The sequence below is a fragment of the Chelmon rostratus genome, chromosome 2 (genome assembly GCF_017976325.1).
Source record: "Chelmon rostratus isolate fCheRos1 chromosome 2, fCheRos1.pri, whole genome shotgun sequence".
In the NCBI taxonomy this organism is placed as follows: Eukaryota; Metazoa; Chordata; class Actinopteri; order Chaetodontiformes; family Chaetodontidae; genus Chelmon; species Chelmon rostratus.
In genome coordinates this window covers 19,750,732-19,772,018 of record NC_055659.1, presented here as the reverse complement: position 1 = coordinate 19,772,018, position 21,287 = coordinate 19,750,732, and the positions used below count along the sequence as shown (strand labels likewise).

The 21,287-nt window shown below is 43.0% G+C and overlaps 1 protein-coding gene across 1 annotated transcript in view; it reads right to left on the bottom strand.

Annotated features, from left to right (window-relative positions):
• Nucleotides 1–21,287, bottom strand: part of ppfia4 (PTPRF interacting protein alpha 4) — a 53,047-nt gene that overhangs the window by 8,767 nt on the left and 22,993 nt on the right. The window contains 9 exon segments of the mRNA XM_041945997.1: nt 86–148; nt 294–425; nt 1,361–1,444; nt 1,632–1,766; nt 2,343–2,482; nt 2,882–3,110; nt 5,212–5,286; nt 5,962–6,126; nt 6,327–6,428. Coding sequence (XP_041801931.1) covers nt 86–148; nt 294–425; nt 1,361–1,444; nt 1,632–1,766; nt 2,343–2,482; nt 2,882–3,110; nt 5,212–5,286; nt 5,962–6,126; nt 6,327–6,428 — 1,125 coding nt within the window.

Sequence of the window (21,287 nt, the reverse complement as noted above, 5' to 3'; positions counted from 1 at the left end):
ACTACTGACATGGGGATTAGGAGTTGGAAGCGAGGCGACGCTTGTAGTTGTCAGTGATTAGAGAGATTCATTTAGTCTTACTGACCCTGGTGTGGTGGAATTCTTCAAGTTGTTTCTGGCAATTCTCGAGGTCCTGAATGAGGGAGTTCTAGACGAGAAAATCACGCAACCATGTCAAAACAAATCTGGTCCAAGTAGAACATGTGCTACTGTATATTCATTTGATCTGTGAGGCAATAACAGCAGCGATATGAGCCGCTGCCGCGATGAACGTGTGTGTGCACAGGCCTTGCCTTGTCCTCCAGGGCAGCCATGCGTTCTTTCAAATGGAGCTGCAGTCTTTCATTGGACTCAGTGAGCAGACGATCCACGGTGTCAGACAAACGCTTGTTGTGCTCCTCATTCATTTTCTCTCTCTGACGAGCCTGATGAGGACGAGAATGACATCATATTTTCTCTTTGACACAGGCTCCATTTGGGGGTATTTATGCAGCTAATCAAGCATCTCTGCATGGATTAAAAGATGAAGTGTGTATTTAGCCCAAGATCACCAGCTGCCAGATATAGGTCGTCTTGGCCAACAATGGATCTCGCAGCCAGAATCGTTTAATTATAGTCATTTACGTGATGATGAAAAAGGGTTAAATGCCCTCCCTTAAATGAGAAGTGTTGTGTTTAATGTGTATTCTACATTAATTTCATTAAAGTAAATTAACACAGACACGCACAAACACAAATCTGCATCCTCAGAGTGCAGCTTTAACTAAATATAGTCATGAGATCGCACACAGAGAGAGAGAAATTAGCCTTGCGTGAATTATTCAGAGTCTAAAGATAGCAGCCAATCAGTCTTATGGGGAGAGAGAGGGGGGGGGGGTGGCATGTTGCAGCAAGATATGTGGATTTGGTTCAAATTCATGCAACAATGCACCGGGAAAATGGAGAGCGCTCCATATGTGTGTCTGTCCTGTGTGTTTGTGAATGTACGTGTATGCATGAGGGAGCAGAGAGTCAAGGCGTCCAACTAATGTGAAGCATCAGCCCCCCCTTCACACAAACACACAAACACACACTTCTATCCTTGTGAGACACTCGTTGACATAATGCATTCCCTAGTCCCTTACCATAAACTTAAGCATCACAACTAAATGCCTACCCCCAACCCTTATCCTAACCATAACCAGCCTACACCTTAAAACCAGCCTGAACCTCAGACAGCCCTTTGAAGGTCTGTCCAGAAGTGAGGACTAGCCAAAATGTCTTTACTTTCCAAAAATGTCCTGACTACTAAAATTCAAATTGGTTCTCACAAAGATAGCTGCACACACACACACACACACACACACACACGCACACACACCCTTCCTAGCTCTTGGTTCTTCTCCTCCAGTTGTGACTCCAGCTGTCTGAGCCGTTCTTCCACGTTACCATGGCGCTCCTCGGCCTGCAGGGGGAGACACTTACATATAAGTAAACCAGACTCTGTCTATAAGCTCTGTGCTGGGCTTACATGTATATCTGCCTCTGCGTATAGTATTAAAATCACTGATTCTCATTTTATTGCATCAGTCTCAACTGTTTTCCACAGTTGTGTGTTGGTGTGCTACTGTTTGTGAATGTGTGTGTGTTACTTTGGAAAGCGCTGCCACTCTCTGTGCCAGTTCAGCTTCCACCTCTGGCAGCGTCTCAGCCTTCCTCATGGTCTGAGCCAGCCTCTGCTCTGCCATCTCCAGCATCTCCTGCAGCTGGCGCACCTTCTCCTCGCTCTGACACACACACACACACACACACACACACACACAAAGAAGGGAGAGGGACATTAGTGTGATCACAAGAGAGGTGTAATCAGTGTAGCGGAGCCAGCGAGCAGCAAGGACACGCCACACAGCCACGGGTGGAGGATGTTCCTGGTATTCCCCATGTGGAGCTGAACCCAGATTCACCCTGAACTACACATGAACCTTTGACTAGCATGTTCACTCACTCCCTGGCTATATATTCTTCAATACCTTACATACATACTATCTCAGCTTTATAGGGCATGAAAAATTAAGATGTTGGAAGAGAGACATTAGACATATTTCACCTTGCATCAAGACAAATGCTACTTTTGGTGTCACTTAACAACACATTAAGACAGTAACATATGCAAGGCAGTCTGAGTATAGAAGAATGTTGTTGTTTTTCAGACACTGTGCTTAAATCCCAATCAGGTATGTGTGGAATGAGCTTAGTTTAACGTAACAGAGGCATTAAGTGAGGCATCCGTTTCACGTTAACTTCATGATGCATGCCGTGGTCTTTTCAACCTCGTATGGCTCGTGCTGTTGCCTGCATGTTACCTGTCGGTGCAGTGAGTCCTTGGTGGCCAGTTCATTCTCCAGTTTGTCGTTGAGGTCGTGGATGTGTGTGGTCTCCCGCTGGGCAGCCAGGTAGCGTTTCTCTAATGTTGTTATCCTCTCCTCCATATCCTCTCGCTGTGGGTGCAGAGACAAAACAACAACAACAGGAAAATCATGAGAGAAAAGCCTGCAACAATGTGCATGATGAGGCTAAAAGCTATGACCAGTGTGTTTTATCTCTGCCCCTTTCCATGACTTCACAGTATCTTGTATTATTGAGGTAGATATGTAGAGGTGTGGTAGTTGACGGTCTGCTATCATGCATAGTTTCTCTGTAGGAGTGAGAACTCTCAGTGGCATGGGAAGCAAAGGTGTATTTTTTGAAATAATGATAAAGTAATATATTAATATAGATCTGTGTCCTTTTCCACAAAACCGCAGAATGTTAAATTATATTAGCTTTTCACTTAAAAAGCTCCACTTTTTTGTAGCCCGCTGCTCTCAGTTCTTGGTCCTAGATCAAAAGCACAGTTCCTTTGCCCTCACCTCTCTCTGCTCCCTCTGTTGTTTGATTGACAGCTCCTCGCTGCGGCTCAGTTCTCTGCGTGCATTTGCAAGCTCGGCCTCGAGCTCGGCCAAACGGGCGTTGAGGGTGGCAGAGTGCTCGCGGCTCTGGGCCAGCTCCTTATTGGTCCGATCCAGCAGCTCCTGAAGCTCAGACACACGGCCGCCGTCGTCATGGGTGTCTATGGAGCCGTTGGGCAGTCTCTGTAAGGTGGACACACAGAATTAATAGACCTATATGCACATTGTTGCTTAAAATGTATTGACTGAGGCATGTAGACACATGTGCATGATGTGGGTGGAGGGTATTGAAAGTTGTTGTAGAACTAATAAAGTTGGATGACCTAGATAAAGAAGTGTTGAGTCTTTTGCATAGGGGGGTGGGTTGTGTGAGGTTAGGCTGCCATGTTGTTGTTTTGATGTTGTTTCTCTCCTCTTCTCAGCTCAAAGTACAGTTAATTCCAGGGCCGTAATTAAACAAACCTTCGGGGACACATATTCAGACAGGCAACACAGTGGGCAGCCAAAGTTAGTGGGACCCCCTCCGCTCCCTCATGTTCCAATTTTGCCTGCTCATGAATACCTTACAGAAACATAAACATACCATGAAACACTGGGGGAAATGGTCTGAAGCCGTGTAATAAAACACACCTGGTGATTTGTGCGGTTGTGCATAATTCCAGTTTAGCCATATAAACTCATTAGATTTACTCCCAGGGACTTTGGAAATAGCGTTGAGCAGCCGCATCTGACTGACAATGTGCAGCAATCAGGTATGACATGGCTCTAAGGAAGTCTTGGTTAGGGTTCCTGCTGAAAAAGTACATGTGGTTAGGATAATTTTATGGTGTTTTGAATTAAAAATATCCCCTAAAGCGGGCTGGTTGCAGCATCCGGGGGCAGTGAGTGACAGCAGGGCAGCGGCTGCTGTGGATAAATGTCCTGGCAGAGTGTGTGTTCACACTCTGAGACACATAAACTACACTCTTCCTCCTAATGCTCGTACTCTAGTAATTCTCTCCTCATCTGTTCTCCCTCACTTTCCGTGGCTTAATGCTAAGTTAAGTTCTTAATGGTAAGTTACTTATTTTTCAAGTTTAATTATTCCGGTATATTGATAATTGTTAATTATTTCGGCTTTGTTTATCCTGAAGGCAAAGAAATAGGAGCCAAAGTAAAGTAAGACCTTACACTGTTCCTCCTCGGCTGCTCAGGCCCGTATAGAGGCCGCCGATTTCCATCCAGATACAAATAGGCTCTGCCGTTTAATCGCGGGGAGGTTTGTTCCTCCCTGTGGATGGACCCAGACGCAGTTACATAATGTGTGCTCATTTCGGGGCCGGCCTCAAACCGTGGAGGACAGGGCACGACCAGAGAGCAAGGGTTTTAATGTTATCAAAATCATCGGAACGGCAAAGGAGGAGTCCTGCTACATTTAGCTCCGTTAACCTACCCTGGGTATGTGTGCATGAGAGTGAGAACGTGTGGAAGAACGACAGGAATAAGATACAAAGACGGCGGCCGACAGCCAGACAGACTAATACTATAGGCAGACATAAGATGAAGCACAGAGCAGAAAAACAATCACACAGCCAGGAAGACCTTCCATGTAGGTTTGGATCCATCTGTTCGCTCCACTGAGTCACCGTCCTTCCTTTGTCTCACCATGTTCAACTGAAATGTAGATTAAAAAGAAGAAAAAAAAGAAAAAGAACAATGAGCAAACTCACACATTTACTATCTTTTCTTTTCCCTCAGTGAATCCAAGAACAAAACTCGGCCTCCCAAAGGGGAGCCTGGCTCTCAGGCTGCCAGCATGCCTCAGACAACATGCTCCACCATATTTTACATAACTACAAATAGGAACGATGCTCCGAATAGAGGAGGGAAGGTCTGCTTCTGTTATAAAACTGTGTGATCAGTGCAACTTAGCAAGCTTTGACTTTAAATCTTATATAACCCACTGGGATCCTGCTTTTACTGAGCCTGCTATGAATATTTAGCATAATTTTATCTTTACAATTATTTCTTTAATGACATTGTTAAATGAATGAGTACAGAGGTTGGGCTTGTGTGTGTGTGTGTGTGTGTGTGTGTGTGTGTGTGTGTGTATGAACAGAGAACTGAGAAGACAGAGCCTCTCACCCGGCGTGACACTTGAAGCATATATCAGACCAGACTGGAGGCTTCAACAGATGTCTGCCAGGGACCGAACAGATGTTTCACTTACCAATAACCACACATAGTAACGCACACGCACGCACCCACATACGTACACGCTCACACACACTCACACACGCCTCACCTCTTGTGTGGTGGATGCTAGCTGTCCCTCCAGGGTGGCCACCCGCTCCAGAGCCACACGAAGCCTCTCACGTACCTGACGAGCACACCAAGAACACACACACATCAAGACAGAGCCCAGAGACATGAGGACACAATGAATTGAATTTAGAAACACAGAGCATGTTAACCTGAAAACAGAAAAGATTTGTTTGGTCTCACAATTCAGGTTTTTAATTGACTTTGCCCGTGTAAAGTATTTTGTACTAGAAATTCTCCCATAGTGGCTGTGGAGGTTTATTTTTCTCAACTGCACAAAGAAGCAGTTTACTGTTTCCTCTGTTATATAAATATATTATCATACTTTATTAGGAATTTCTCCCTGTTTTTCCATCTGCTTCCATTTTCTTTCATCTTAATTTGCTGTTGTTACTGTTGTTACTGTTAAGGCAAACGTCTCCCATCTGTTTCACATTAAAAGCCTTTCAGCAACAATGTCCTCCCTTAAATGGGGAAATTTTACTCTGAAACTCCGAAGCGTGCAGTTCATTAACAGCTTAACGACGAGAAAACAGTCAGCAAAACTGATTTGATCAGAATTAATTAGTGATGAAGGACCGACAGGAGGAGCGACAAACAATGTAATATCATGTTGTGATGCAACTGTTTCTGCTGCATATCTTTGTCAGAACAGACCACAGTCGTATATTTGTGTGTGTGTGTGTGTGTGTGTGTGTGTGTGTGTGTGTGTGTGTGTGTGTTGTGTGTCCACCTTTTCATCCAGAGCCTTGTGGTGTTCAAACAGCGACTTCAGGGCTTTGAGGACCTCCACCTCACTGGAGACTCCAGATGGTGGGGGTGGCTGTCTCTTCACCACTGTCATCCTCAGACTGCGTTCGTGACGAGACACCAGACACTCCAGGTGCTCCAGCAACAGCTACAGCACACACACACACAGACACAGACACACATGCACACACACAGATGAATGCATGCATGACCAAAGAGAATACTAATTCAAAGCTTAGAAGCATTGTTTGTTTTCATCAGCATCACCACACACTTGCATTTACACACCCACCCACACAAACACACACACACACACACACACACACACACACACACACACACACGTACCCTGGTGTTGTTCCTTTCAGCCTTCAGCTCAGATATTTCCTCTTCTTTCTCCAGCAGCTGCTCCCGGCATATGTTCAGCTCCTTCGTCAGGGTGGCAAACTCCTACAAAACACAACACACACACACACACACAGGCCCATACAGGGGTTAATACTGTATCACTGATCAACATAATGAGCTCCGCTTCAGTAAGACTGAGCACACAAATGGGCGTCGTTGACCAGTTTTTGCAATTCTGGAGGTGCAAGCACACTTCTGGCACAGAGGAGCACAGGGTGAGCACATTGCTACCTGTAGAAGGACCACTTTATCAGCAGGCGGTGTCAGGGCGGCCTTAAATAATGGCCAGTTCAGACTGGCCTCTCCTCAAAGAAAACTTGTCTGAGAAATGCTTTCTGTGCACCTGCGATAAGGGGTGGTCTGAGCGGGTGGATGACCGAAATGGCACTGTGTTATCTGATCTGCATAAACACAACCTCAGCTGTGTCACTCTGCCCACCACAGTGCCTGCATTTATGTGATACTTCAAATTACAGTAGGAAGTGGACAAAAAAGTGGATTTGTGCCTAATGGCACTGTGTCTAATCAGACAGAACAGTCCAAATCAAAAAGTAAAATAAAAAAGGGCAGGATTTGGACTCTTACTGCTGCCAAGACACATCCACAATGTATTAACTGTGATTAAATGACAATAGTCTAGCTGGAATGGGACAAGAATATGCCAAATCCAATAGACTGATGTGACTGTAGAAGAAAACATCAGTGTACATCAACTGTCTGCGGCTATTTTTCCCATTACTAACTAATGGAGTTTCCCACATGTCTGCAATACTGAAAATGGGTTGAAAAGAATGTCTAAACATTTTGAAGGAATCAGAAAATATTAGGAACTCCTGTAAAATGTCATTATATTGTCCAAAATCAAATAGAATTAAGTGAAAACTCTGTCATCTCACTCTGACAGTCTAATACATCCATAAAACCCAGTTCCCGGTGATGATACAATAATACAAATAGATTATTGATTATTGAAAAGGAATTCTTAGCTGTGTGAGAAAAGTGCATTTCACTATTGAGATTTACTGATGTTTATTCTTTACACTCCTCAGTGTCGAGAGATAGCTGTGCACTTCTCTGAAGCTTTTAAGCGCTTGCAGCACTCCAGACGTCCTTTAAAGCCACATTTGAAAAACTCAACCGTTGGGCGACTTGAAGTTGGACCACAATGGTTCCCGGTCAGTTGGGATCCACTCAGTCTGTCAGAAATGGTGTGTTTAGAGCAATCAGTCATTTTCTCAAAAACAGTAACACAACATAGAGTATAGATGCAACTCTGAGATACTGCTGACCTCTTTGTTAATGTCATATTGTAATTTTGATGCAGCGACATGGTCACATGAAGTGATTGTACTGAGTAGGATGAAGAGGAACATCCTTCCTAACATTTAAGGGTTTAGTTTCACTCCACACCACAACATCACAAGTCATTATCTATATATCCCCATGTCATAAAGCTAAAGCAGCAGCTGATGAGCTTAGCTTAGCATACAAACTGGAAACAAATTAGCCTAGCTCTGTCCAAAGGTAACAAAATCTCCCCACTAGCACCTCTAAAGCTCACTAATTAGCACATTATATCTTGATTGTTTAATTAGTGAGCTTTAGAGGTGCTGCAAGGAGGATTTTGTTACCTTTGGGCAGAGTCGAGCTCACTGTTTCCCTTTTGTTTTCGACTTCTATGCTAGGCTAAGCTATCGGGATGCCGGCTGTAGCTTCATATGTAGCGTACAGACATGAGAGAGGTATCAATCTTCTCATCTAAGTCTTTTAAATTACATGGAAATGACTTTTCAGAAATAACCTCTTGTGTGTGCAATGTGTTACTTCATGTAGTTTCATCATAGTCGTCTCTCACACTTTTCAAGGCAGCGGCACCACCTTTACACAGCTCCACCAGCAACCACATACTGCAAATGTGATGGACATTTTATGCTCTTTAGGAGCTGTAGAGAGACGGCTCCATTAACTTTAATAGTTTGAGAGAGCGATGTGATGGAACTGCAGCACTATTCTGCTGTGTGTTTGGTTTTTACAGTATATAAACTTTAATGGCATTTTACCTGGACGCAGTTTTTCATATTGGGGTGAACTATTCCTTTAAAATCACAGAGAGAACATCAAAGATCTGTGAAGACATTATGGCACAGTTCTTGCGAAAAGCAAGTGATCTTAAAATAGCTGGCTACAAACTCATAATAGAGTATTTTAAAATGCAATAGTAGGTTTTTCTGTGAATGACAACATACTGTACTTGAAATGTGATTCCTATCAACCTGATGCAGCAGGTTATACCCTAACCACCCAGTACTGCAAGACAACTTTTAAAGCATTTATAAAGAGTGTTACAAATCCTGAAAATGATAAGCTTCGCCTGCTCTGCTCTGGGATTATAAGGTCTCCACATTCTGTCCTGCTCAGATAAATTACAGCAGTGCAAGCTGACCTCTTCAGATCAGCGGACACGTCACTCCCTGCTTTTGTCCTTCTTGAACGACCACTATTTCACAGTTTGTCTTGCTGCTATTTAGCAGTCAATTCTTATGTCAGAGGGCATTTCCCAGTCTCCCGGCCTCATACTTAATCCGCTTGCCCATATGATTTTCTGTTATTATGTCTGTCATCAATTAGATTAGATTTACACAAGATGAGAAGCTGCTGTTACAGTCTGCACACACACAGACTGGGCCAGGGGCTCACACAGTTTCTGTTGGAAGGTGATTTCTAATATTTTCTCTGGTTTGAACACACTGGAGTGGCTAGAGTGTGTACAGCTGTATTTGTGCATGTGTATGTGTGTGTGCCAGTGTGTGCGTGCGCATGTGTTCATGTTGTTTTAATGTCGTTTGGTGCTTTGTTGGCATTTTCTGAAGGTTGGCTTTAGTCCAAAACAATACCCAGAGGCTAATGCTCTCTCTGCTTCTCTCTCTCTCTCTCTCTCTCTCTCTCTCACACACGCACACACACACACACACACACTGGTACTCTCAGTCTCAATGACCCAAACACCAGCTGACTAAGAAAAGATTTTCTTAAAGCTGAACGTTCAGGAACTTTTCTACTTTGTTGCTATGGCGAAGATGGTGGAGCATAATGCGACAGGCGATTTGACAGGTGATGCACCTGTCAATACACCTGGCACCTGTAAGACAGGCCCAGAACAGGTGTGATTGTACAACCTTGGTACGAAGACTGTCTGTAACTGTAGATTTTAGGGTCAGATACTGTATGTGTGAGCCTTGTGTAAGACACATTGTGTCCTTAGGTTCCACCGTGGTTCACTGGTGATAATACAGCCAAACAGCCAGTGGTCTTGACAGAGTCACCCATTTTCACTGATCTACAACATCAAGCTGGGTGTGTCGATCCTGATGTGGGTATGTTATGAATATTGCCTTCTTGCCTTCTTGTCATCTGTAAAGCAGGACACACAGACTGCACAGACTCAAGCAGACTAGTATACAAGTATGCACTGTACAGTTGTACTTTGCAGAAAAAAACCTCAATATAGGCAGAAACTGAATATTAAAGCATCAAGTGGACATCCCTACTTATGACTGACCTGTTTGACTTTCATATAGATTATAGAATAACTATAATCTAAGACTCTCTGGCTTTTGGCCCCCCTGACCCCTTGGGCTGGCCCCTATAGAGGCCTGTCTTGTCAAAAGCTCTGCCTTGCATTTCTCAAGCAGCCTGAAATCAAGTCTGCCTCCAATCAGAGTAAGTAAATTGTAAATTGACTATCATCACACATCATTTGCTTTGTGCTTTTAATGTTTGTCCTGTAAACTGTAGTGTTTTACTTCACCATAGACAGTGGTGTAAGAAGTATTCAGATATTTCAATTCAGTTAAAGTAGCAACACCACATTGTAGAAATGTTCTTGTACAAGTATTCCAATTTTCACTTTAGTAAAAGTAGTATTGACATTTTTTTTTCTTTTGCAATTAAAGTACAAAAAGAAAAAAAAATCATTATGCAGAAGGGGCCATTTCAGAATAATGTGCATTCTGTTATTGGATTATAGTTATTGATTCATTAATGTTTTCATCACTTAAATGTTGAGGCTGGTAAAGGTGGAGCTGATTTTTATTATTTTATACTGTATATTGCTTGGTGGCTTAACCCAAAATAATATATCATAATTTATTAGTTGATTTATATTTTGTGTTTATACTCTAAATCTGCAAAATAACTAAAGCTGTAAAGCATGTTGTGGAGTAAAAAGTACATAATTTGCCTCTGTAGCAGAGTTGAAGCATAAAGTTGCATAAAATGGAAATACTTCAGAGAAGTTACCTCAAAATTTTACTGAAGTACAGTAATTGCGTAAATGTACTTTGTTACATTCCACCACGATAGTAGATGGGATTTAAAAGCTGCATTACATCAAGTGGGACACACACTAGCTGAACTGAGTTGATAATAACTAAATCACACACAATTCAGATCTTAAACAAACAAACACACACTCGTAAACTGGTACACACGCAAACTCCTGCAAAAATGATCTGGGTTTCTATTAACCCTGCACATCATGCTACATGCAAAAAACACGTCAGTGGAATGAGGGAAGAGACAGAGAGAGAGGGGGAAGGAGCAGTGGGAGGAAAGGGGGAAAATGGGTCAGCGTGTTCATTTTACTTTCCCTTATTCCACAGGGGCGCACCAATAGACAGGAGCTCAGCCCAAATCCACCAACAGATGTTAGAGCTCACTGTCTCTTTCAATCGTGGCAAAAAGGCTCAACAAGCCACCTCTTGCTCTCTCTTCCTCATCTCCTCATCCCTTCATCCCTCTGCCTTTTAGAAGCTCTCTGCATCTTCCCACAAACTGCTTCAATAAGAGAAAAAAAAGACTGAACATGACTGACAAATAACTAAGAATAGATAAAGGTATGAATACATAACCTCTGTAAGGAGTATTATATAACAGAACAGAGAAGTGTTATATATAAAATATAACACATCACTGTCTAGACAAAAAAACTTTTCTTTTTAATTTCTCATGAAGGTCTGTCTAACGCCTTCCCTCTGGAAGCTTCTGCTGCTTTCCCACACACACACACACACACACACACACACACACACACACACACACACACACACACACACACTATCACTGTGTGCGCTGTACAATCCTAAACCCCCAAAACCATGCGAAAAATCCCAGGATGTTTATTCAACTTCACACAACAGTCAGATACAGACGCAGCTCTTTGACAACACGACCTCGACATCTGTCAGAGAGCATATCATACAGAGCAGAGAGAAGGTTCTGGGCGTCTGGAGGCACGCTGTTCCTCTGCCTCCATCCACAATGTGAGATAGCAAGTGGTTACCAAACACTGCTGAGCCCAGACATTGTAAAGGGATTTCTCCCCTTCGCTTCCTTAAGCAGTTTGGGATTAAAGGATGAAAATGCTGTGTGTGTGTGCGTGTGCGTGTGTGTGTCCGTGTGTGTATGTACAGAGAGAGGGAGAGAGATTGGAGTGCAGTCGGATAAAAAAAAGTCTCTCTCACACACATGCAATCCAAAAAAATATAAGGTTTATTGAGAGTGTGCTTATCCATCTGTACGTGTGTGTGTGTGTGTGTGTGTGTGTGTGTGTGTGTGTGTGTGTGTGTGTGTGTGTGTGTGTGTGTGTGTGTGAGGTTAGCACTGTGGAGAGGTAACCTACAACACACACTTGAACTACGCCTGAAAACGTCCCCTCACTCACTGTCACCTACATGATGAAGTATATGAACGGTATGGTCTGTGCTATAATCAGCAGCAAACTGTGTGTGTGTGGATATCTACAGCATCATCGTAAGCAAAGGCGAACCACTGCATTGTGGGATTTTTAGCAAACAGTAGTACACCTGCTTTGATGTTGTTCATTTTTCATTTCCTTGTGGGAATTTCAAGACGCACCTACTGTACATCCAGTGCTGCATGTATTCTGCACTTAGAATACAAACACAGCTACAATGATGGGAAAAGAATACAAACACTTTCTATATTGAGCATAACCCCACATTTTTAGTTCAACGAAACACTCAAAACACTTTCTGATGCTAATCAGTGTGCATGAATTTGTTTGTGTGTGTGTGTGTGTGTGTGTGTGTGTGTGTGTGTGTGTGCGTGCGTGCGTGTGGGTGGCAGGTGCATTAGCAGTCATCACAAATGCTCATTTTTCAGTATGTCAGTTACTTCCTGTTTGTTATTCAGCAGTAAAGCTGTGGCTGAAGAAACTGAGTGACTGTAAGTATTTTGAGGACGCTGGTCCTTCATTCATCAGCTCACTGCAACAGTATTCACCAGTTAAATCAGACCAGATCCCAGAACTGATCAACTTTTGTTACCAATGTGTAAATGCTGAACTTGAGGAATTGCTTACAAAGGACTTAAACGTCTCATCTGAGTGAATGACTTTAAATGTGCTTGTCTTATTTCTTCTAGTGTAACATCCTGACAATAATCACATGAATACATCAGTCACAGAATCCCTCTCCAGTTCAAAGTGTTGCTAAAAAACTGTGATCACAGCCTCTTTTATAAGACAGTCCTCTCAGACACAGAGCTACATCAGAAAAGACAAAGAATAAATGCCACAACAGCGCTGCTGCTGCTGCCCAACAACTGTAGATTTTAGAATGAAACCTAAAAGCTACTCAATTACACGGACAAATGCACTTGTAAACTTGAACTCTTGACCACATGACCTGCAGTGTCCAGCCCAGTGTTCATTCTGCAGCACAGAGGCTCTACAGATGAAGAAACCGCACAATGTCACTCCAAAGAGAAGCTCAGAGTGAAACAACTCAGAATAGCTAAACTGAGTGAGAGATTTAGTGAATAGATAAAGATGTGAAGGATGAATCTAAGAGGTGCTTGGGTTTAAAAAGCCACATAATGACACTTTAATGCTCCTGTACGAACAAAACAGTTGTGGAGCTTGTTTTTTTGCGACCTGTTTTTCTGTTTTTCCTGACTACATGTTGTTTACCAGGTGTTAAGTGTACTGCAGTGCATCTGTGCTGTTTTCCTCCTTTTCTCCTTTAGAAAAGTCTCTTCCTCTTACCACAGCATAGCTTTCAAAACTGCTCTCTCTGCCAACACTCACAGTATAACTCTCAGCGCAATGGAACAAGTTCACATCTGTTCTCTGCAGGCTGCTGAAGGTCATCTGGGGAAAAACAGAAAAGCACTAACAAAAGGAGATTTAGACAAGGCAAAAAGGGCGTTACAGTATTGTATAATACCACACTCCATTGACAAACAACTCCAGGAATGTACTGAAGATTACAGATACAGCAGCATACCTTTAAAGGATTAATGCACTGAACAACAAACAGCCTCTAACTTTATGGCACCTTCTGCTTTGTGTGGGTAGATTAACAAGACAGGAAACTGGAGCCAAAACAAATATAAATCGATGAGAACAGCGAGGGAGGGCACTGTGAGCGTCACTTGGTGAGAGGAGTGGAAAAGAGGAAAATATGTGACTAAGCAAGAAAGGAAAGAGATGGAAACTGCAAACATGACTCTTAACTCATTCACACATCGCATGACTCACGGGGTAGGGTGGTGGTAGGCGATATCATTTATGCTAATCTGAGGATGCTTCCAGGTCAAGTGCACATCACCAGCACTCAGACTGTATTTGGCATCTCTGAAAACTGGAACACACTGTGAACAAAGTTAGATTTTGGTGCATTTAAAGGGCAGTCCCTAAAATGACTGGATCTCTTTTGTTTTCCTGTGTTCCCTTCTGTCGTTTACAGAAAAAGACGTAAGAAGTTCTATGGTTCAGAGCGATTCCATCGGATCATGGCACATGTCATACAATGCAGATGCAAGAGAGGAAACACTAAAGCTTCAGAAATGATCACTGGCTGTGGAGAGGCAGAGAAGAAGGCGATACCTCATTGCAGATGGTATGTAATCACTGAGCTCCTTTCACTCGCAAAAGACACTAAATTAACGCCCATGTAAATAGTGGTAATTCACTTAGGAGTGCCACACTGAAGATGAATGCGGAGTCGGGGACTGGAGGATGAGTGAGTCCCCAGGGAGACTCAGATATCACAGCTCTGTAACTCTTCACCACTGCAGAGAGGCGGACTCGACCTTCCTCTGACAAATCTTAGCCAACACACACACACAACTGTGGCACCGCCACAACACCTTACCTGGGTGTTGGCCCTAAGAAGGCAGTGAGTAATCAGTTGCCATGACGCCGCCCAGCACACTGTGGCTGTCACCATGGCAACGGCTCATTAGGAAAGCGAAGTGTTGGCACAGCAAGCAAACTTTGCATGAACGTTTCATCAGAAGAACGCAGACGCACAACTACACTAAAACACAAACACGCACTGAGCTGGAGGCATCCCACTCTGAGTGACGGCGTGACAGCTCTCCAGGCGTGGGGAGTGAAGCAGCTGACTGCAGCACTCGACAGATCTCCACCCTGACTGGCGCTCCGGAGGAACAACTGAAAACTTTCCCGAAAAGCTTCCCTTCAGAGTGCAGAACATGGAAAGTAAATTGTGTTGCATGTTCATTTTTTTTTCATTCTTCTTCATGGCTGAGACAGATGTGGTCAAATTAGGCTTCTGCATTATCATTGTGAGTCATGAGCAAATCTGCCCAAGTGAAGCACATTGGGGATAATACCAAGACTGACGGAGGCTGTACAAGCTCTGGACTCACTTCTGGAGCGCTGAAAACACAACAGCAATTACGCTCTGTGCAAATATAACAGAGTAAATCCCTCTCACCTTGGAAGAAAAGGGATTTCTATGTGAAATCTAAAGCATAAGTGAATCTAGAAGAGTTCAAACCACTTTTGAAGAGATTTAAATGAAACCTGGCAAAAAGCCAATAACCCAGCGCTGTGAAAACATGCATATCAAAAGTCATTTAATACCCCGATTATTGGCCATAAAGTTGATTGACGCAGCAAAAGCATTTTTACAGCTGACTCATCAAATATGTATCTCTCTCTGTTTTTTCCAAAATATCCTTTTCTCATGGTTCAGCAAACAAAAAGGTGTCAAATCCCTGCAAGTTTCCCAACTTTCTCTCCTCCTCTGCACCCATAGAAGGCCTGAGCCCAGAATAGCATCCATTCATGTATCCCAGTTTTCTTCATTAAAGCAAAACAAAACATGCACCAGAAGGAGGGACAAAGACACAGAGGAAGGAAGAGAGGGGAGTATGTCTACCGCTCGGCTGAAAGGACAAACACAAAGAGTTTTTGTTGTGCATCAGTGGAGTCTGCCTCTCGCACGCATGCTGTAATAAACATGCGGTAAACCAAGCACGCACAGCAGTCACAAAAAAAAAATATATGGAGAGAGAGAGAACTGACCATCAGTGCATGACAGATATTTATCTTCTTTATTTTCTTAGACAATTGGAAAACATGCAGCGAGCCACATCGGCCAGTGGAAAGCTTTAGTGGAGGAGGTGTGACCACATTTCCAAACCGATATGCAATTTGCATCACTGCGAAGCATTAATCAGTCTTTGCAGTTTGATTGAGGCACAGTGGTGAAAAGGAGGGAGGAGGAGGGGAGAAAGAGGAGGAGAGGAGGCCATATCTCAGTCCTAGAAAAGAGCCATCAACACTGAAATCAATACTCAGGCAAGGACATGTGGAGACCACAGAGAGAGCGATTTGAGACGGAGACAATCCTTCACCGGTAATATCCACAAACTGTTCGGCTGCTGAGTCCCTACCTGGTACATGTAGGTGTTAAAGTGGGTCCCATTCTGAAGGTGGATCTTCACTGTTGGGTTCATGGTGAAGGCTAAACATGTCAGATCCCACAAACAGACCCCCCATAAAAAGAGAGACAGAAACAGGCAGAGAGGATGAGGAGTGATAGGAGGAGAGGACGATGAAGGTGGAAAAGAGGGCTAGTTCCTCTGAGTCGTGGTCGACACTGAGTGCGGCAGGGCTAGATCAGATTCCTGTGCTGCTCCCTCTGCCCTCCGCCGGGGACAACGGCACTCTGCTAGTCAGCCTGCTCTAACTGCAGCCGGGACGAGAGACAGCAGGGATGAGGGGGTAAAGAGGGGGGGGGGGGGGGGGGGGGGGGAGAAAAGAGAGGGTAGGGAGATGGATAAACAGGGACAGGCAGAAAAAAAGGGGGGAGATCAGGGGTCGGTGAGGTAAACATGGGTGATTTTGATCAGAGAGAAAGACAGAACGGTAGAGAAGTGATGAGGACGGAGGGAGGAGGAGACAGAGAGGCTCGTAGCGATCAGCTGATGGAGGAAGGAAGAGGCAGGGTTGAGACGAGGACTGCTGGGGGCTCAGGCCACCTGTTCTCTGTTGCTCACACACACACACGCGCACACACACGCACACACACACACACATGCACGCACGCATGCACAGGCACATGAAAGTTCAAGCACTCGGAGGGAGTTTTTACGTAAATCACATTTGGAACTAATGCCAAGAATTAGCATGAAATTAAACGCTCTATTTCCTCCTAATAAAAACTCCAGTCACTGCTTACTCAACACAAATTCAAGAGACCCATTTTCCTCCTGCATGACATTGTGCGTGCTGATTCCTTCTATTTATAAATGGCAGCCGGTTTCGTCCCTCCTCTCTCAGTAGGATTTCACACTGCATGCACTTGACTGGAGTCTGAAACACTTTCCAGTGCCTTCATACGGCAGAAAAAATATCATCATGATATTATTAGTTTTGTCTACAATATGATGTCTGACTAGTGATTCTTAACCTCTTTTTTGGTGTCATGACACACTTGCTTAAATCACAATGCTATGTAAATGTATATTATAATATATTCATGATGCTGGTGATGGGGCATGTTTATATATTGTCATGTTGAGTTCTACGTGTTACAAAACATTTGCATAATGCTTCCTTTTGTTGTAGAGGAGCTTCGTCAAGTCTGAGAAAATTACCCTCATGATGTCACTTGATCACATATTTTTTTCTGTGGTGTTTCAAAGATGTTCAGCAGTGTTTACCAGGCAGGAGCTTGTATCACTCAGGCTTTCTGAATCTTGACTGATATCAGGAACTAAAAGTCAGGATATCTCCACCGCTGATGCTTTTGATTCTGACCAGCTCTTTTTAAAGTGATTCAGTGCTAACATTGTGTATTAGTCTGTTCTTCTACACTGTTGTTTTGTGCTACTGTGTGTTTACAATATCAGCAACTGACAAAATGTGGAAACACCATTGTGCAGATCCTCATTGGGGAGAATATAATAATAAATAAAGATAAGATCATAATATGTATTTTCTTATCCACATTTTATATTCTCATATGCTCTGTCCAAATGTTCTCAAATTCTCCAAAAAAGGGGGGAATTTTGCTCGATATTGGTTTGTGTTACATTATGTACAAAGTGGAGCACACTGTTAAGACTGTACACGCAGCACGCATACTATCATTATATGCACATTAACCCGCCTCGAAAATGAGGAAGCATTATTCATACAGTACCTGACCCTGTACATACAGTACAGTAACACTCTGACCTGCAGACAGTTCATTGTTCAGCTCTTACCTTTATATAATAGTTACTGTATATGTTTCATCTTATTTGCTATTTGCTTGTCTGATATCTTTCTTTAGCTGTGTGTCTGTATCTGCATTGTCCTGTAAACATGCTCTCTGCTCTCTGTTTAAGTATACTGAGCTCTGCTCAGAACTGAAAAGTTGACTCTGATTCCAATTCTGCAAAGATACACATCGGTTAAAAAAAGGGTGTTTCAGTAGAGTGTCCCTGTGATCAAGTTATGAGCAGTGTCTAATTAGTTACAACTGATTTGACTCTTCATTAATTTCATTCTGCATTTCTTCCCTCTTTATTCGTTCATTAATTCTCATCTCTCATATCCACCTGTGCTTTATCGCTCACTGGGCTCTCCCACTCACTGGTTCTGAGCTCTCTGTTCAGTCAGTAAAACGCATTAAAATTCTCATTCAACATCATAACCATTGGGGCTGGCAGTGCATGAATGTAGAAAAAGAAAAGAAAATGGTTCTTGTCTGCAGGTCTACTTGCTTGCACCTGGTTGTCAAGGAAACAGGGTTCACAGGAGAGGGAGAGAGAGAGAGAGCAAGAGAGAGAGCAAGAGAGAGATGAAACAGAGTCACCATGCTTTAAAACATGCTTTAGTGATTGTGGTTACTTCCACCATTAATGGACAGCAGCTCACTGCTGGACTAACCTCCGTTACATCCACTCAGTAGCCAAACACACCTGTCACTGCTACCATCTGGGTTTGTGGTGAGACAGAGACCCCTACTGGCAGCACCAGGTACTCACACAAAAAAACAGTAGCAAACCAAGACATCACATTTACACGTTTGCACAGAAACAGGCGAAATATGCATGTGAGGAGGCCGTTCACCAGCTTCAGAGCATCTAGTGGTTTCCAAAGAGAGAGGAAGGTCTGGAATGAGTTTGACTGCCTGTACATGCAGACATTTAGGTCAATGATTATTGCCTTAGAATATTTTCATTCTGGTATATTTTTAATTGCATTTACGAATGTTTTTCTTGCATGTTGGTTTATTTTATTGTAGTTATCTTAATTTTATTCTTTCTGATCTTTCTTATTATCTTGTTTCTAACATGGGGGTTGCAATGCAAATTTCATTGACATGTCATGCTCAGTGACAATAAAGAATCTTGAATCTTGAATCTTGATTTGAACGATTAAGACGAAGAAGAAACAGGAAAACAACAGGACCAGTAGGAGCTGCTAAGATTTCAGGTATGGTAATAACTTCTCCTCCTTGACACCAGTGGGAGCCAGACTTGGCAGAACCTGAGATTTATTGTTAGAGATAGAAACCGAGAAAAAAAGCACTCAAACAAGTAATGAACACACACACAAAAACCATACCACAAGGAGCACATGCACATCAGTGGTCCTGACAAAAACACCAAAAACTTGACACATTTGAAACAGCGTTTTCTGCGGCAGAATTCACAGAAGTGGGACTATTTTTTTTCTCTGGCAGCCTCTCACAGTTTTCTCTCCTTCCTGCCACCTCAGTCTGTCTCCTCTTGCTGCTGTCTAACTACACTTGATTACTTCTTTCACACTCTATCCACTCCAGCTCCTCCATGCTTGCTCTCTCACCCTTTTTTCCTCCTTCACTCTTCCTCTCTTCTTTTTCTCAAGCGTTGCTAATCTCAGCAGAACCTTCGCTCGACGGAAAGCAGCCATTTTACATCATAACATAACATGGAGCAGAGGGCACCCCCCGATCCCACCACCTCCACTCTCACATACGATACACAACCGCAAATAAATTCATAAATACAAAGGCCGCAGGAGAGTAACATGTGACCACTGAATCCGAAGCACAAACGAACATTATAATGAAAATGATTATTGTTTCTTCCATATATCTAACAAAAGCGTCAGAAATGTTGAATTAGAGTCCTGAGACTGAGATACGGCTGTATTTGCATCTTTACCCTCTAAAATAAAATAAAGATCACACACAGATCACAAGACTTAAGATAAAATATAGTGTCGGCCACCAAAAATTAATTATTTTCACAGGAACACAATCTTTGCCTTAGCACTGATTTCTGCTGTAGCATCTTGTCATTGGAATATTAAAGTTACACACTGCCACCTGTAAATCAGCAAATAAGCGTAATTACTTTTTAGGTATGATCAATTTAGCTGTAGAAAAAAAACTAATTTACTATCATGTCTATACTATCAAGACAAAAAAGCACTAAATGTAACTTGAGAAGCTGGAGTCTGAAAATGTTTGGTACTTTTGCTGACAAGGATAAGACGTTACAGAGATTGCTAGCAGCTCTTTGATGCGCTGCTTTGAGCTAATATCTATATGCTAACAAGCTCGCAGGGACAATGCTAACATGCTGATGTCATCCAAGTGTGATGATTACCATGATTAGCTTGTTAGCATGTCTACACAGAAAGTACAGTTGAGGCTGATGAGAGTGTTCTTAGTTTTGCAGGTACATGAATTTGGTCATCAAGTATTAGACAAACAAAACATTTTGAGAAGTTGATGGTGCTGGAGAAATAGTCAGGGGAAAGCCAGCGTAACTACAGTTCATCCTGAAGGGGAACCAATTTCAAAAAAAGGTAACTAACATGCCCATCTGAGTGGTCCCTGAACGCAACACAGACACAGCAGTTAGGACATGCATCATGGCGACTGGACATATTACTTTTTGGTTGAAGTAAAAGACAAGCCAGTGTGTCTTAGTTAGTTTGTGGGGACGCACTAACACTGATGAAAAAGGCCAAAATCAAGAGTCATTACAGCTGCAAACATGCTAAACTGGATGAGCTACGAGGACAAATGGATAAAGAATAAAGTTAACGCTCTGCCCAGCATGCAGCGCTCACAAGACCACATTCTGACAGAGACAGTGTTCTGCAGGCAGGTTTTGTGGTGAGCGAGCTGATAGCTAACAAGCTGAAACCTCATTTAGAAGGAGAATTTATGAAGGCGTGCCTTGTTGCTGCTGCGGAGCTGCCAGCACTGGACAAAGTAAAAGCAAAAGGCTGTGGGAAGTGCACCTGGAAAGAGGAAATGCTGTGCGTTTTCCTGCAAGAACAGAAGCCTGCTGTGACATCTGAATATACCGGTGAGTGTGAAAACTCCTTCAGGCATTTGGAGAGATGTTTTTATGACATGAAAAGCAAACAAAAGGAACTGAAAATATTTTCCAAGTTGTTTAATGTGGAACCAGCTGTGGTGCCTGACTACCAATAACACGAAATCATGAGCTGTAAAGCCACGACCAACTACTGAGAGCAGACTGACTGACCCATCATCATCATCTTCATCATCATTACCATCTGACATCATGTGCCTCGACAAAGAGAAGCTGTTCCAGTCATCATATTAGAGC